At 45.9% G+C, this 15,612-nt stretch overlaps 1 protein-coding gene across 1 annotated transcript in view; it reads left to right on the forward strand.

Moving 5' to 3' along the window:
• The window catches only part of NR5A1 (nuclear receptor subfamily 5 group A member 1), a 37,719-nt gene that overhangs the window by 1,977 nt on the left and 20,130 nt on the right, over positions 1 to 15,612 (forward strand). Inside the window, exons 2-4 of the mRNA XM_069082836.1 lie at positions 505 to 646; positions 5,142 to 5,773; positions 13,383 to 13,502. Of these exons, the coding sequence (XP_068938937.1) occupies positions 505 to 646; positions 5,142 to 5,773; positions 13,383 to 13,502 (894 nt within the window). The remainder of the gene's footprint in view (positions 1 to 504; positions 647 to 5,141; positions 5,774 to 13,382; positions 13,503 to 15,612) is intronic.

Raw genomic sequence — 15,612 nt, forward strand, 5'->3', positions numbered from 1 at the left:
TCTCTCTCTCTCTCTCTCTCTCTCTCTCTCTCTCTCTCTCTCTCTCTCTCCTCCATGTATCTTCTCACTCTCCTCAACTTTTCCTTTCTCGGGATCCTTTCTTGGTTTCTCTCCCCTTTTCCCACATCCTTTTCCGCCTTCTTTTATCCTTCCATCCTTCCCCAGCCCTTTCTTCTCTTCCCTCGTCAGTTTCTCAGTCCTCCAGCTCTCTCCTACATTTCTGCTCCCTGAATTCTTTCCTTTTTTTCCTCTCCCACTTTTCTCCCAGTCTTCTCCCTCTTCCTCCATGTCCTCTTTCATCTCTCAGAATCCTTTCCCCAGGCCTCTTCCTGTAATCTCTCTCTCCTCTTCCCCTCTTATTCTCTCCTCCTCCCACAGCTTCTTCCATCATTCTCTCCCAGCTGCCTCTACCCTATGCAGGTGCTTTCTCCCCCTCCTCTCTCATCTGGCCTCCCCTCCCGGAGTCTCGGGTGCTAACTCCCTCCGTATCTCCCCGGGACACAGGGGTTCTTTAAGCGCACCGTACAGAATAACAAACACTACACGTGCACCGAGAGCCAGAACTGCAAGATTGACAAGACACAGCGTAAACGATGCCCCTACTGCCGCTTCCAGAAGTGCCTGACTGTGGGGATGCGGCTGGAAGGTGGGTGACACCCAGATCCCAGCCCCGGCCCTAGCTCCATGCCCGTTTCTTATCCACAGACTCTTCTCTTTCCCTACTTCCTCTTTCAGCACCAGCTGGTGCACCACTCAGCAGGGTGAAGAATGGGGGCAAGAATTGAGTTTTATTGTAAAGAGACAGAAGGGCTAGGAAAGTTGGTGAAGAGAGCTGGGAGGAGGGTGCCCAACTTGGCCCAGTGAGGGGGAGGGCCACATAAGTTTCAGGGACCCTGGCGGAGGGAGGCCTCAGTGATACAGGGAGAACTTTTGATTGGGGTCTACATTATTCTAGGGGTGGTGATCAGTACTAATCCTGACCTCTGGAGATCATAGGTGATTTTTCTGAATCTGGATTCCATTAACTTACCAAGACAGTTAGTGTAGTGATAAGAGTCCAGGAAAATGAACCGTAAGTCTAGGCTCTACTTCTGCTAACTTAGTGTGAACTTCCTTGGAATTTGACATTTCCTCCTACAACAAATGAAAGAGGTTGGTTTGGATGGAGCCATTTCATGATTCCACATTGAAAATCTCTTCTCTCCAACTGTTGTATTCTGTGTTCTCAAGTCCTTTTTGTTGATTTTCTATGAATCTCAGGGGACATTGATATTTTAGCCTCCTCCCTTAAGGACTTTTACCTGAGTCTGAAAGGAAAACAGGGGTGCATTGGACAATTCAAATTTATATAGTGTTTTAAGCTTTTCAAAGCTATATCTTTAGCATGAGTCAGGGACAGCAATTATTATCCCCATTTTACTGATGAGGAAATAAATTTAGTAAGGGAAAATGATTTGTTCATTTGTTCACACAGTTGGTAAAGTGTCAGAGCTGGGAGTAGAACACAGGTCTATAGAATTCAAATCTATCACTTCTCTCACTATGGCACTCTGCCTCTGAGTATGGAAGAGTGAGCAAGCATTGGATCCCTTTGGGATCCAAATCAGTTGTATTGGAACAGGGCTGGGATATCCAAACCTTATGATATGTTCAGACTCTTCTCCCAGATATTGATATTGTAGGTTTGTGGTCATGTTACTGGCTCAAAGAAATTTATGTGGCATGGAATTGGAGGGTCTCACTTTGATTTTTTTTTGGAGGGGGAAAGTCAAGGCAATTGGGGTTAAGTGACTTGCCCAAGGTCACACAGTTAATAAGTGTGTCAAGTGTCTGAGGTCAGATTTGAACTCAGATTTTTTGACTCCAGGGCTGGTTTTCTATTCACTGCACCACCTAGCTGTCCTTAAGGGTCTCACTTTGAGAACAAAATAGTTTGAATAAATTAGAATCCATCAACTATCCAAACACAACTTTATTAAGCACCTACTGTGTGCATGACTCATCATTGGGGAGGTGGTGCAAAGATGAATAAATTATAATCTCTTTCTTCAAGGAGTTTGTAGAAGGGGAGATGAAATGTATGCAAATAGCAGAAGTACACAAAAGAACTTGATAAGGTGATTAAGAGAGGTACAAACAAAATACTATAAACCCTGCTCAGAAGAAAGAAAAAAATACTTTTGGTATGATAGGGGAGGAGAGGGAAGGGAAGGGCTCAGGGAACACTCCAGGGAGGAGAGGGCATCTGAGCTAAGCACTGAAGTGATCCAGAACGGTTTCTGCAGACAGCCAAGCTGCAATGCTGACTGCTGGTTATTACTGTGGTGCTCTTTACAAAGGGGATGTAAGAAATGGCACTAATCCATTTTCAAGCTCCTCCAGATTCCCTTTTCTCCATGGGTGGAGGGAGAAGACAGGAGTTCAGAACTCAAAACTCAAAGAATAGAACATGAAATGTTAGTACCTTTTGGTACTAACTTTTAACTTAACTTTTAACTAACTTTTAACCTTAGAATATAGAACGTTCATTGTTAGGTCTAGAGAAGACCTGAAAACATTAATTGTTAGAACAAAGAACTTTAGAACGGGAAGGAGCCTAATAAGTCATCTAGTTGGAGGCAGTGGGGTACAGTAGAAAGAACATTAACATTGTAGTAAAAGGATGTAAGTTCAGATCTCACCTGACATTACTTGTGTGACTTTGGCCAAATGATTTAATTTCCCCGGAACCTTGTTTCTTCATCTATAAAATTAAAGGGGTTGGGTTAGATGATCTCTATACCTTCTGACTTCTAAGATCTAATATCTTTTCATCTTAGAAAGGTGATGTAAGCTATTCAAGATCACAAAGTGATTTAACAGACAGGGCAGGACGAGGTCCCATGCCTGCTGACTTCCTAACTAGGATGTTTTCCATGGCACCATAATGTCAGCATAAGTACATATATTCCTCAACACAGGCTGAAAAGTGGGGGACAGGGGGTTAGGCAATACTGTCTCTGTGAGTCTCAGAAATGGAGGAGAGAATAACAGGGGAGATTCTAGAAAAAGGAAGAAGAGCCCAGCACTAGCTTTGACCTAGAACAGTGACTGATTGAGGCTTCTATTCATCTTCCTCCTTCTCTCTTTCCCTCCATGCCTCCCTCCCTTCCTTTACTCTTCCTGGGCCAAGGGAGGGCTCTCCCTGTTCTCCATGAGGCTCTCAGTATGTGATGGGAGATGTTGGGGGAGGGGCACAGAGTAGAGAAGAAGGGAGGGAGGAGGGAATTCTGTGCTGCAGAGAAGCACCTGTTCCCAGCCAAGTGACACATTCTTGGGCCGTGGGAGGAACATCTGGCTGGGGACTAGAGAGGCCTTCCCGGGGGGAAGGAGCTTCCGGAAGGGCTGGACAGTGAGGCTGCCTCACTCAGGTTTGAATAAAATAGAGATCCATTTATGCATTTATTCAAACAAATGCTTACTTACACTCCTACTGTGTGCCAGGCCCTGTGCTCTTCATAGTAGGAAATACAAACATGAGTAAAACCATTTCCCTGTTATCAGGGCTCTGACAACCTTCTAACAAGAAGAGACATGTGTATGATGCAACATAATATTAAGCCCCTACCGTGTGCTGAGTACTATACCATGCTCAGGGTGATACAAAGTATAGATGGGGAAAAGAAAACAGTAGCATCAGGGGAGCCCAAAACACTGAGCCCTACGCTTGATACAGGCAGGATTTTCCACCCATTGGGCAATGGGGCATGTTGTTCCCTTCCCCCTAAAAAAAAAAAAGATACCCAACAGCCCAAGCCCCTTTCTGGAGTAGTACAGAGCAGGAGTAAGAGCCTCATTTCCTGATATTTCCCCACACACATTTGCTTAAATCTAAGAGAGTAGATCAGAGTTTAATTGGACAATGTGAAGCCAGGGAAACATTTTTTCCGGAAAGTACAGAGAATGAAGTGGTTCCCAAACCTAGGCAGAACCATATTCCTTAGAATACCAACTACAGTGGGTTGCCAGTCATCTGAGATAAGATTCAGAAACTTGTTTGGTTCGTGAGTTTGGGTCAGTTTTTTTATTGAGGATACATGATATAACTGTGAGAGTATGGTTGGTAAGGCACTCTCCATTTCATTTAATTATAGTCAGAGAATATCAGCACTTTCAGAAAGGACCTTGGAACATAAATGTCAGAGTTAGCGGGAACCCTAGAACATAAACCATTAAAACAAAGACGAGAGAATGTGAGAGCTTAAATGGACTTCAGAATATGGAATGATAGAGTTGTAAGGGATTGTAATTCCATTCCATTCAACAAACATTAATTGCCTACTGTATATAAGGCACTGTATTAGGCTGAGGATACAAAAAAAAGGAAAAAACTAAGTCCTTTCTGTCAAGAAGCTTGCAGTTGGAAGAATGTAACCTATACATAAATAAACATAACCAAAAAACTCATTTGAAGAGGGAAAAAGGGTGTGGGGGTGGTGTTTGAGCAAGGACCAGGGAAACCTTAATGGAGGAAGTAGGAACTAATCTGAGCATTGAATGAAAATAAAGATTCTGATAAACAGATCTGAGGAGAGAGTTTTTAGGTATGATAGGGAATATGATTTTGTGAAAGCATAGCAGTGAGAGAGAGAGTGTGAGGTTCAAAGAATAGCTAGCTAGTGGTACAGTTTGGCTGGAATGCACAGTTCATGAAGGGAATAATGTGAAATTAGAACAGGAAGATGGATTGGAACCAGATTGTTGCGGGCCTTGAATGCCAAGCTAATAAGTATGTATTTTCTTCTAAAGATTGTTGAAATCCAATCAGTAGAGGAATGACATGATCAGAATCTGGGATGTTTAAACAAAGAATCTTAAAACAAACACAAAGCTTCAAACATAGAACTCTAGGGTCAAAAGTACCCTTACAGAGTATCTATTTCATTGCTGTTATTTTGTAGATGAGAAAACTGAAGCCCACAGAGAAGAAAAGGCCTGTTAGTTGCAGATCTGGAGTGTTATGCTTTCGGTTATTAGTCTCTAAGAGCAAGAGTGGGTGTGGGGGATAGAGACTGGGGAGAGGAGCCAGGGAGGCCCAGGTGACTTCTCTCTGATCACTCTAAGTGGACTTCTTGACAGGATCCTTCTTGCCTTTTCCATAGCTGTTCGGGCAGACCGAATGCGAGGTGGGAGAAACAAGTTTGGTCCCATGTATAAGCGAGATCGTGCCTTAAAACAGCAGAAGAAGGCCCTGATCCGAGCCAATGGATTCAAGCTTGAGACGGGTCCACCCATGGGACCTCCTCCACAAACTGACTACCCCTTGGCACCAGCCCTCCACCCAGGGGCCAAGGGCTTGGCACCTGCCCCACCTGCAGGGCCGCCTGGAGACTATGAGCGGGGCCCTTATGGTCCACCAGGTCTACCTATGGCAGTGCCCACTCATGGCCCACTGGCTGGCTACCTCTACCCTGCCTTCCCTGGCCGTGCCATCAAGTCAGAGTATCCAGAGCCCTATGCTAGTCCCCATGAGCCAGCCCCACCCTATGGCTACCCAGAGCCCTACCCCAGTGGCCCTGGCCTGCCAGGGGTCCCAGAGCTCATCCTCAAACTGCTGCAGTTAGAGCCTGATGAAGGCCAGCTCAAGGCCAGAATCCTGGCCTGCCTACAAGAGCCTGCCAAGGGTCGGCCTGACCGGCCTACACCTTTTGGCCTCATGTGCAAGATGGCAGACCAGACACTCTTCTCAATTGTTGAATGGGCTCGAAGCTGTGTGGTCTTCAAGGAGCTGGAGGTGAGTGGCCAAGGTCATTGGTCCCCTTATCCCTTTCCTTCTTCCCCTCTTTCCTTTTCCCCTTCCCCTCCCCCCTCTTTTTTCTTCTCTCTTTTCCAATCCCTCATTCTCTCTTTTCTCTCCCCTTCTTCTCTCCTCTTTCTCTCTCCCCTTTCCTCCCACCTGTCTCTCCCTCCCTCCCTTTCTCTCTCCCTCTCTCAGTCCTTCTCTTTCTTCCTCTCTTTCTCCTCAAATCCTTTCTCCCTTTTGGCTATCTTTTGGGGTCAGAAGTGTGGTGGTTCTAGTGAGAGCTACAAGTCTACCCCTTATAGTGTGATGTAGCATGGGAAGAGCATGAATTAGGAGTGGGGGGCCTGGGCTAGCTTTTTAGCTGGGTGATCCCAGGGTAAATTACTTCTCTCCTCTGGGCCTCTGTACAGCATCCTCTAGCTGTAAAATAACAAGTGTGGACCTGAGTATCTCTATCTCTATAGACCTTCCAGGTCTATGCTCCTATGTCATGACAGAGAACAGAACCAGCAACATCTCTGTTTCCATTCCTGTTTCTTCTTTCCTTCTCTTCCTCTTTGATTTCTTCTCTCCAGTTCCCTCCAGGACTTTGACTGCCCCACTCTCTTCTCTCCTTTCTCTTGTCTCCCTCTCTTTGGTTAAGTTAGAAGGGACCTAGGTCCCTTCCAGTTCTATTGCTAGGAACCTCATTTTCAGAGGTGGAAACTCAGACCCATACAGATTAAGTGCCTTGTACAATAAGACTAATTAGCAGTAATTATTCACTATTTTGGGGGCCAAAAATTCAAATCTACTGCTCTCTCCACTATGCCACTCTGTTTCTAGTTCTCTCTCTCTCTTTCTCTCCCCCCTCCCGTCTCCGTGTCTCTGTCTCCCCCCCCACACACACACACTTCCCTCTCTCCTTTATTTTTGTTTCTCCTTCCCTCTCTGATTTACTTGAATCATAGAAATGCAAGAAAAAGAGCCTCCGACGTCCTCCAGAACAATGACCATTCTGTCTCTCTTGTTTTCTCCTTATCTTTGTGACATATACTGTGGTATATGATATAAGAGCAATGGATGGAGAGTAAGGAGATCTGGACCGCAGTCTGGTTCTGCTATTTATTCATTATGTCATGTTGGACGAGTCACTCCTCTTTGAGCCTCAGTTTCCTCTTCTGTAAAATGAGGGGGGTGGAGGAGATGACTTCTAAAATGCTGCCCAAATATATGGTCTCTTGTATCTCTGCCAACTTTGATTCTCTAATGGAAGAGGTGGCTTCAATTCAGAGGTTTCTCCTTTACACGGTTTCTCTGAACACTGCAAAGGCCAGAATGGGATCCCAGATCCTTTTGGTCCTCTGTGCTTATGCAAGGGGCTGTAATATTGGCTATTCTCCTGCCTGCCTGCCTGGCCCTGCCCTCAGCTGGAGAACAACCAGGAAAAGATAAGGATTTCAAATCTTGGCTGCCTATGCTGTACAAAGTGGGAAATTTACTTCTGGATCATTGAGTATGGCTGATATTTGGGTTTCCAGGCTGAATCCTCTCCATATGTACTGATCTTTGGGAGTTACTCATATGGGAGGTAAATCATTGGGGTGTGGTATCATGGCAAGGATTTGGAGGGAATTAGTGAGGGCATTTTTACCAACCTTTGCCTCTGATACCTCATGGCTATGTGGGAGTAATCCTGAGTTCTTTTTATAAAAATTCAATTTTTTTTCATGCAAAAATATATTTTCTCTTTCCTACCTCTCCACACCAATTGAAAAAGAAAGAAATGAAGCAGCTAGGTGGCACAGTGAGTAGAGCACCGGACCTGGAGTCAGGAGGACCTGAGTTCAAATCCGGCCTCAGACACTTAACACAAAAACTAGCCATGTGACCTTGGGCAAGTCACTTAACCCCAATTGCCCTCCAAAAAAGCAAAAAGAAAAAAAAAGAAAAAGAAACACCCTTGTAACAAATATGCATAGTCAAGCAAAAATTCCTACATTGACCATATCTAAAATATATACATATATAAGCATGTGTGTACATTGGTTATGTTTAACATATACATGCATATACATATATTTATTGTATGCATGTACACACATTTGTATTGATTTATGCATGTAGACACATATATTTACATATGTGTATATGTTTTATTATTATATATGTGTTATTGCATACATTGTTGCACTGCTTCTGTTCCCTTCACTCTGCATACAGTTTGTACAAATCTCCCGAAGTTTCTCTGACTCTGGGTTCTTGAAGGCTGTGTTAGGGTGAGCTCTGACTAATCCTACCAACTTGAAAAGATCTGGGACAGGCTTGTTGATGGACTGTGCATCTGTGTCCCAGGACCAGTCTCACTAAGTATGGGACGGATAACTCATGGCTGAGTTGGCTGCAATGTGGATGGATTTTCTGGCCTCAGCAATTCTCAGGAAAAAATTACCTAGTCCTAGAAGGGCTGGTGCATTGGTAGGATGAGTCATTGTGGTACAGTGGAAAAATCACTGGCTCTGGAGTCGGAGAACCTAGGTTCAAATTCCACCTTTGACGTGGTGGGAGTGACAGGTTGGGCAAATCGCTCTGGACTGTAGCATTCTCATCTCTAAAATGAAGGGTGAGATTGGATGGCCTTTACTGTCCCTTCCTGCTCTATATCTATGACCCTATGAATTCCTATAGAAATGAGTCTTTGATGTGTTAAAGGAATGGGAATGAGGGGAATAGGGTAGGTGGGATCTTCCCACTGATAACATTTCTGTCAAAGACAGCCTGGCCTCTGCCTTGTATTGGTCGTCCAGTTCCTGGGCTGATTGCCTTCCATCCCCTGTCCCTAGGCTGAGATAAGAAGAAAGGCAACAGGAACAGTAGAGACACAATAAAGAACGTCCCAGTAAGAAAGAGGGAACAGTGGTTCTTAGGGAGCTAGTGGGAACTCCCATGCCTACAACTTGAGAGACCAGGGAGATTGACAGGATAAATAACTTCAAGAGGGCACCTTCTGGAGTCTTCCCCTCTCTATGTTTTGACGTGCTGCATTTTCTCTTTCTACATGTTTGGCCTAACATTCTCAGGTCCGACATTCTATCGCTGAGGTGGGGAAATAAGATAGACCTCTGTACCCTTCTAGCTCTCAGAGATTCAGACTCTGCTGATTTTAGGCAGTCGAGAAGGCGGGGTGTCTCTGTGGGCAGTGACTGTTTGTCTCAGTCCTATCAATGTTTGCTTCCCATTCCAGCTGGGATGTTATTGTTCCTGGACCTGGACTGTAAACAGTGGGGTCCAAACTGGTCTCTGGGACTAGAGAAGCCTTGACTGGCTCTTGTCTGTGCTGATGGCTACAGAGCTACAGCTTCTTTTGGGCATGCAGGGTACAGTTTGATGTCTCTCCTGGGAAAAAGAGGGTCTTCTTTTTCCAAAGGCCCTATATTTTCTCAAAACTGGACTGGCTTGGGCATCTGTTTTTGGGTGGGGGTGAAGACCATGGGAGGAGCATTACTTTCTATCTTAGATATCTGGGGTGAGGGCTATCAGCTCCAGAGACCATGGTCCATCCTGGGAGTAAGAAGGTTGGTGGTAAAAGGGGAGTCTGAGGGTATTCTTTGTCCTGGTCTCTCTGTGGCTGTTGGAGTGGAAGCTAGGTGATACTGCCTTGGAGGCCTAGGCATGAACTGTGTTTATTAACATAAGCCATACTGCATATCCAAATGGAGATTGGCATGGAGTTTGGGGAAGCCGTGAGGTGGGGTCAAATAAACCCAGAAATATTATAGTTGGGGGAAAGAGAGTCAACAGGATACCTTGGAAGGCAAATCATTTCTTCTGTGGAGGACCCTGACCTTTTTCACATGTCCAGGCCTCAGCTGGAGGCATCTATAGGGCAGTAGTAGCAGGCAAATCCTGGGGTTTGTATAGCTCTGGATTCTGGGTGATAATAAGGTGCCGTTCCCATGAGTGTTTTCCATCCAGGAGAAGCAAGGCTTTCTGCCCACTTTGGTGAGTGTTTTTTCCTCTTCTACTGGCTGGGCCTTCCTGCTTCCTGTCTTCTCTGCTGGGGTCAGCATTGAGCCCAAGAAACACCATTCGCAGTATATTACAATATTCTTAAAACATTCATAGTGTCCTACACCATTGCACACCATTCATAGCGCTGTACAATATTCTTAAAACAGCTATGCAGATAAGTACTATCCTGACCTACAGAATGCTCTCCCCAGCTTGGCCTACATGCACAGTCTTTCCTACTGGCCTGCCAGGGACTTTGTAGGGGTAAGCAGCCTATGAAATCAGAGGCAGCTGGAAGGTTCTGCCCCATTCCTTTACATGGCAGAACATTCCAGATCCCACCCTTCACTCTCTTTCAGGAGGGCGGTGGATAATCTACTCCCTTGAGCACATCTGTTGCACAGGCAACCCCCAGGAAGAGCAAAGACTTTAACTCCTAGGCTGTTAGGTCTGGCAGAACTTTAGAAGATAGGATGTCAGAACCATAGAATGTTAGGAGTAGACGAGACATAGGACATAGATTATTAGAGCCAGAAGGAACCTTGGGACTTAGAATATAAAATCTCAGAGTTGGACTGAAGCTCTCCTGAGTGACAGGTGAATGCTTCTTCTGTTAAGGTTCTTGGGAGCAAATTCATGCTAACTTCTTATATTCAGATAGCCTGTCCACTTCTGTTGTGCCTACTGCCCAGGAGAGTTCCAGCCAATCTCCTTTCTGCTCAGGTCTTGGGCAAATCCTGTGTTATCCTGAAGGCTGGAGAAGAAGGGGAGGGGGTCGGAAAGGGAGCAGGGGAGGGCATGGGGGGAGGGTTATGGCTAATAGTCCCTTTTGACATCAGTTCACACTCCACGTCTGGCCTTTGAAGCCCCCCGGAGCCACGATTGGCAACAGATTTAACTCCCCAGATATATGGTTTCATTTAAGGGGCAGTAATTCTGTCAGTCTGTCTCTGACAAATGAGCCCCCTGCCTGCCACTCTGTAGGGCCAGCCGGGAGCATGTCAACCACCCGAGAATTACAGACCCAAGCTGGCCTTCGGCAAGGAGACTAATCAGAGCTTGGAGGGTGCAGGGGGCTCCGGGGGGCTGGTCTGCTGGGAGAGGGCCTCGGCAGGCCAGGGGTGGGGGCGATGGGAGCGAGGTCAGCATGACATCCATAAATACCCTTCTGGAACGAGACGGGATGAGATGTGTCAAGGTGTAGGGGAAGATTTGCAGCCTCCCCTGGTCCAGAGAGGAGGACTTGTAGGCTGTAGGGAGTGGGGCTGGCCCAGGGGAGTGGTGGCCAACTTTGTCCTAGGGGCTATAAATTTCCATTTTTATATATACATTTCGGAGGGGAGGTAGGGCATGTACACAGGGACAAGAGAATAACCTTTAACTTGAGCTTCATGAAGGTTAAACCAATTGTCTTTGGTTAAATGAGGGTCCCAGCCACCTGCCTTCTAACAGACTCATAGAATCATATAATGCTTGAGCACACAGGAACCTTAGAACATAGAATGTCAGAGCTGGAAGGAGCCTCAGAACATAGAATGAGAAAGTGTGGGGGCATTAGAGATCATCTGTTCACTTCCCTCCACATTTATAGGATGAGGAAACTGAGCCCCAATGAAGGGAAATGACTCACCCAAGGTCTCTGTAAATGAATGACGGAGATAGGGATAGAGGCAGGGATGCGTTGGAGACAGGTCAGTCATGTTGAGCTGATTGTTAAATTTTCAGTGTGAGCATTTACACCTCAGAAGTCAGCAAATGCTGACAAATCAGGGCTTGATTTATGGTTTAGTTGATTGTGTAGACTTAAAGTGGTGGAGAAAATGTGAATACTGTAATAGATTAAACTCTAATGTATCCTGCATACCCTTCCCCCCACCCCAATCGTTTGTTAAACATTTCCCAGCACATCCCTGACTAGAGCTCGTCTTTTGACTCCCAGGCTAGTGACCTTTTCCATTTCATGCTGTGCTGATCGGCTGAAGGCTGCATTTGTCCATATCTTAACTAAGCATAGAGATGAGTCAAACTCGAAGCTGGAAGGAGAACCTGAAACAGGTTCCATTGCTCTTCGAGGAATTTGTAGGAATAGGTTAGTCACTGATTATAATGGATTGGGATAAGGCGACCCTGTTCTTTACTGTGAAGGACAGGATACCTGGGTTCAAGCCCATCTCTGTGGCCCTGGGGGAGCTGCTGACTCTTTCTGGACCTCAGTGTCTTCGCCTTTATCATGGGGATGATCATCCCCCTACTGCTGCCCTCATAGGGTTGTTATGGAGAAAGCTACTATTATTTATGTAGCAGTACCTCTCCCGACTATAGTTTTGTTCTATCCTCAGAGCTGCCTTGTGTGGGAGACAAGGATCATCATTCTCATTTTATAAGGAAATTGAGGTCCAGAGAGAAGAAACAGTTTCTAGGATTCATGGCAGAGCTGGGAATAGACCCCAGGTCACCTGTGTCCCATCCCCAGTCTCTTGGTCCTAAGCTAAGAAGGGGTGGGGTGGGGCAGAGCTAAGGTTGGGAGGAGTATGGGCTGATCTCCCCGGCAGTTTGTATATGGTAGCTGTTCTGGGGCTTCCTGGGTCACGGTGACCCCTTCCCCTATCCTGGCTTCGGGAGATCTTCTTTATCTCCCATCTCATTCTGTTCCAGCACTAACAGCCCTGGGGGTGGACGTTCCCTCCCTATCTCTAGAGCTCTGGCTCTGAGTTCTCCAGGTCAGACCCCATAGCATCACCTCCTTAACCACGAACCTTCTACTGGCTGATGGTCCCCTGCTTTACACTCTCTATGGTGCCCTGTTCAATTGTTACAGCTGGGCAGTGGAAGAGAAGGGAGAGGGAAGATGGGGAAGGAAGAGGAGGAGATTGAGGGAGTGAGAAAGCACACACTTAGCACTGACCTCTGTCTAGGTTCAGCTCCTCCCCATGACAGGCAGGTAGGTGGTCTGACAGTCAGTTCTGTTAGACATAAGGGACTTGGCCCCTGTGAGGTGGCCATTCATGAACAGTACATTTTATTAGGAATCAGAAAACCTGGGTTAATTCATTATATGACCTTGGGCTGGTCCCTTCCTCTGTCTGAGCTTTTGTTTCTTCATTTGAAATATGAAGGATTTGAACCAGATCATCTCCCAAGTTACCTTTCAACACTAATATCTTATGGCACATGTTCTTATGTTCTGAGGTCCCTTTCATTTCTAATGTTCTATGTTCTGATTTTCTATTATTCTGAGATCTTCTAACACTAATATTCTATCATCTCAAAGCTGTCCTTAACCCTAACATTTCATGCTATGAAGTCCCTTCCAGCTCTAACAAACATTCTGTGTTATAAAGGCTGTCCAAGGACTGGGGATAAGGAGGAGTCACTGGGTCTGGGAGGCTCCCAATGTGTGCCCGAGGGTCTGGAAGCCTGGAGGTTGAGAGGGGGACTCAGACCCAGATCTTTTGACTACTGCTCTGGTCTTCCCTCTACTACATTACAACTATCACCCCAAATCATACCTCACCTGAAGGCCTCCCTTGCAGGTTCCCTGGATGCAGAGCTGGGGCTCATAGCTTGTGGTCTGCTCAGCTAACTGGTCATCTCTGTGCCTCTGTGACAGGTGGCTGACCAGATGAAACTTCTGCAAAATTGCTGGAGCGAGTTGCTTGTCTTCGACCATATCTACAGACAGATCCAACACGGGAAGGAGGGAAGCATTTTGCTGGTCACTGGCCAAGAGGTACCACTTTTTCTTCTTTCCCACTCCCTCCTATAATCTCCGCTTTTCTTGTCCTCTCCCCTTGTTTTCGGCAATACTTTGGGTCCCGTCATCCCCTAGGATGGGGGTGGGGGGGAGACCTGCGGCCTCAAGGCCACATGTGGCCCTCTAGGTCCTCAAGTGTGGCCCATCAGTCAAAGGGTCACACTTGAGGACTTAGAGGGCCACAGGATCCCCATCCCTGCTCTAGGATGTACATGCTGGGTGTGAAGTTCTAGAGGATGAGATTCCAGGCATGAATAGAATTTTCTTTCTGTCCTCCATTCTATTCACCTGTTTGTTTTGGCTATTCCCCTGTTCCAAATATTTGAGGTATAGTGCCTTCTATATGTCTTGATCTTTGCATATTCCCTCCTTTCCCACTTAGCAACCAGAGACAGAGGTTGGGTTTCTCAAGAGAATTTTAGTATGATAATTAATCATAATACTAATAGATTTCTATACTCCATTTTTCCAAAGCTCTATTGATTTATGTTAGTTGTGCAGGAATCACTAGCCCCATTTTACAGATAAGAAAATTAAGATTTGAGAAGGGAAGTGACTTACTAAAGGTCCTGCAGCTAGTTATCCATCAGCGAAGTGAGGAAGGGAACCCGGGTCTGTTGGTTTCAAGCCTAGGGCTCTTTCTATAACACTGAATAGGACGCAAAAGTGGTAACTGCCAAGTGGCAACATCACAACTGATCACACAACATAGGAACATCCAGTCCAGTCTGGATGCCACAGAGGAATCCCTTTGGTGCCACGGCTCAGAACTAGTCACGCAGTCGCCACTGGAATATGCCCAGTGAGAGCGCTTTACATTCAAACAGAGACTGGTCCTCTCTTGCCAGATCCCCACTGCCTCCTCATTTAAAAGCTTACACATGGCAGTCTCAGAGATGAAGTCCTGATTCTCTCCAGTATCAATTATCTCCCCAATCTGAGGGCTTGACTTGGAAAAAATGAGGAAGGAAAATATATGTGCATATTGTGTGTGTGTTTTGAATTATACTATCACAGGGCAGTTAAATGGCTCAGTGGATAGAGTGCTGGACCAGGAGTCAGGAGGCCCTGAATTCAAATCCAGCTACAGACACTTACTAGTTGTGTTACCCTTGGCAAGTCACTTAACCTCTGTTTGCCTTAATCTACTGGAGGAAGAAAGAAAAACCACTCAGGTATCTTTGACAAGAAAACCCCATAGAGAGTATTGGTGTGCTATGGTCCAAGGGGTCACAAAGAATTGAACACAACCGATCAACAGCAAATTATAGATTTGGAGCTAGAATAATGGATCTTAGAGGTCATTTAGTACAACCTTCCCCCCCCCCCCATTTTACATATGCCCAGAGAGGGAAATGATTTACCCAAGATCATATAGAGGGAAGTAAGTTGATGAGCTGAAATTTAAACCCAGGGCCTCTTGACTACAAATCCAATGTGCTTTCCAGTGTGTTTGTGAGAACTTTCTGCATCTCAGAGTATGAGTGTGTATATGTGTCCGTGGCCATGAGTGTCCTGGAGGCTGTAAGTGTGTCAATAGATACGTGGATACAAATGTATGTGTCTGTGTACTTGGGGCTGTGAATATGTATATGTGCATTCATGTGACATCCTGCCTGTGTGTGTGGAGAGTGTATATATTGCAAAGAGGTGTGTATATGTGTGCACATGTATGTGTAAGCATGCATGTATGTAAGTTCACACACATATGTATGTGTATATGGGGCCATGTGCATGCATGTGCATTGTGTGTATGTGTGGGCATATTGCGGCGTGGGTATGGGCATGTGTATATGTATGTGTGTGGGAGTGTCTGTGTGTGGGCATGTGTGTGTGTGGGAATGTGTGTGCATGTGTGTGTGGGGTGTGTGTATGTGTGTGCATGTGTGCATGTGTATGGGTGTGGGCATGGGCATGTGCGTGCGTGCATTGTGTGAATGTGTGGTAGTGTGTGGGGGGCATATGTGCAGCTTGGGTATGGGCATGTGTGTGTGGGGGCATGTGTGTGCATGGGTGTATGTGTGTGGGTGTGTGCACGTGTGTATGTATGTGCGTGTGGGGGCATACGTGCAGCATGGGTATGGGC

The sequence above is a fragment of the Petaurus breviceps genome, unplaced genomic scaffold (assembly GCF_028583685.1).
Source record: "Petaurus breviceps papuanus isolate PSGF00001 unplaced genomic scaffold, PetGlider_PUasm1.0 171, whole genome shotgun sequence".
In the NCBI taxonomy this organism is placed as follows: Eukaryota; Metazoa; Chordata; class Mammalia; order Diprotodontia; family Petauridae; genus Petaurus; species Petaurus breviceps.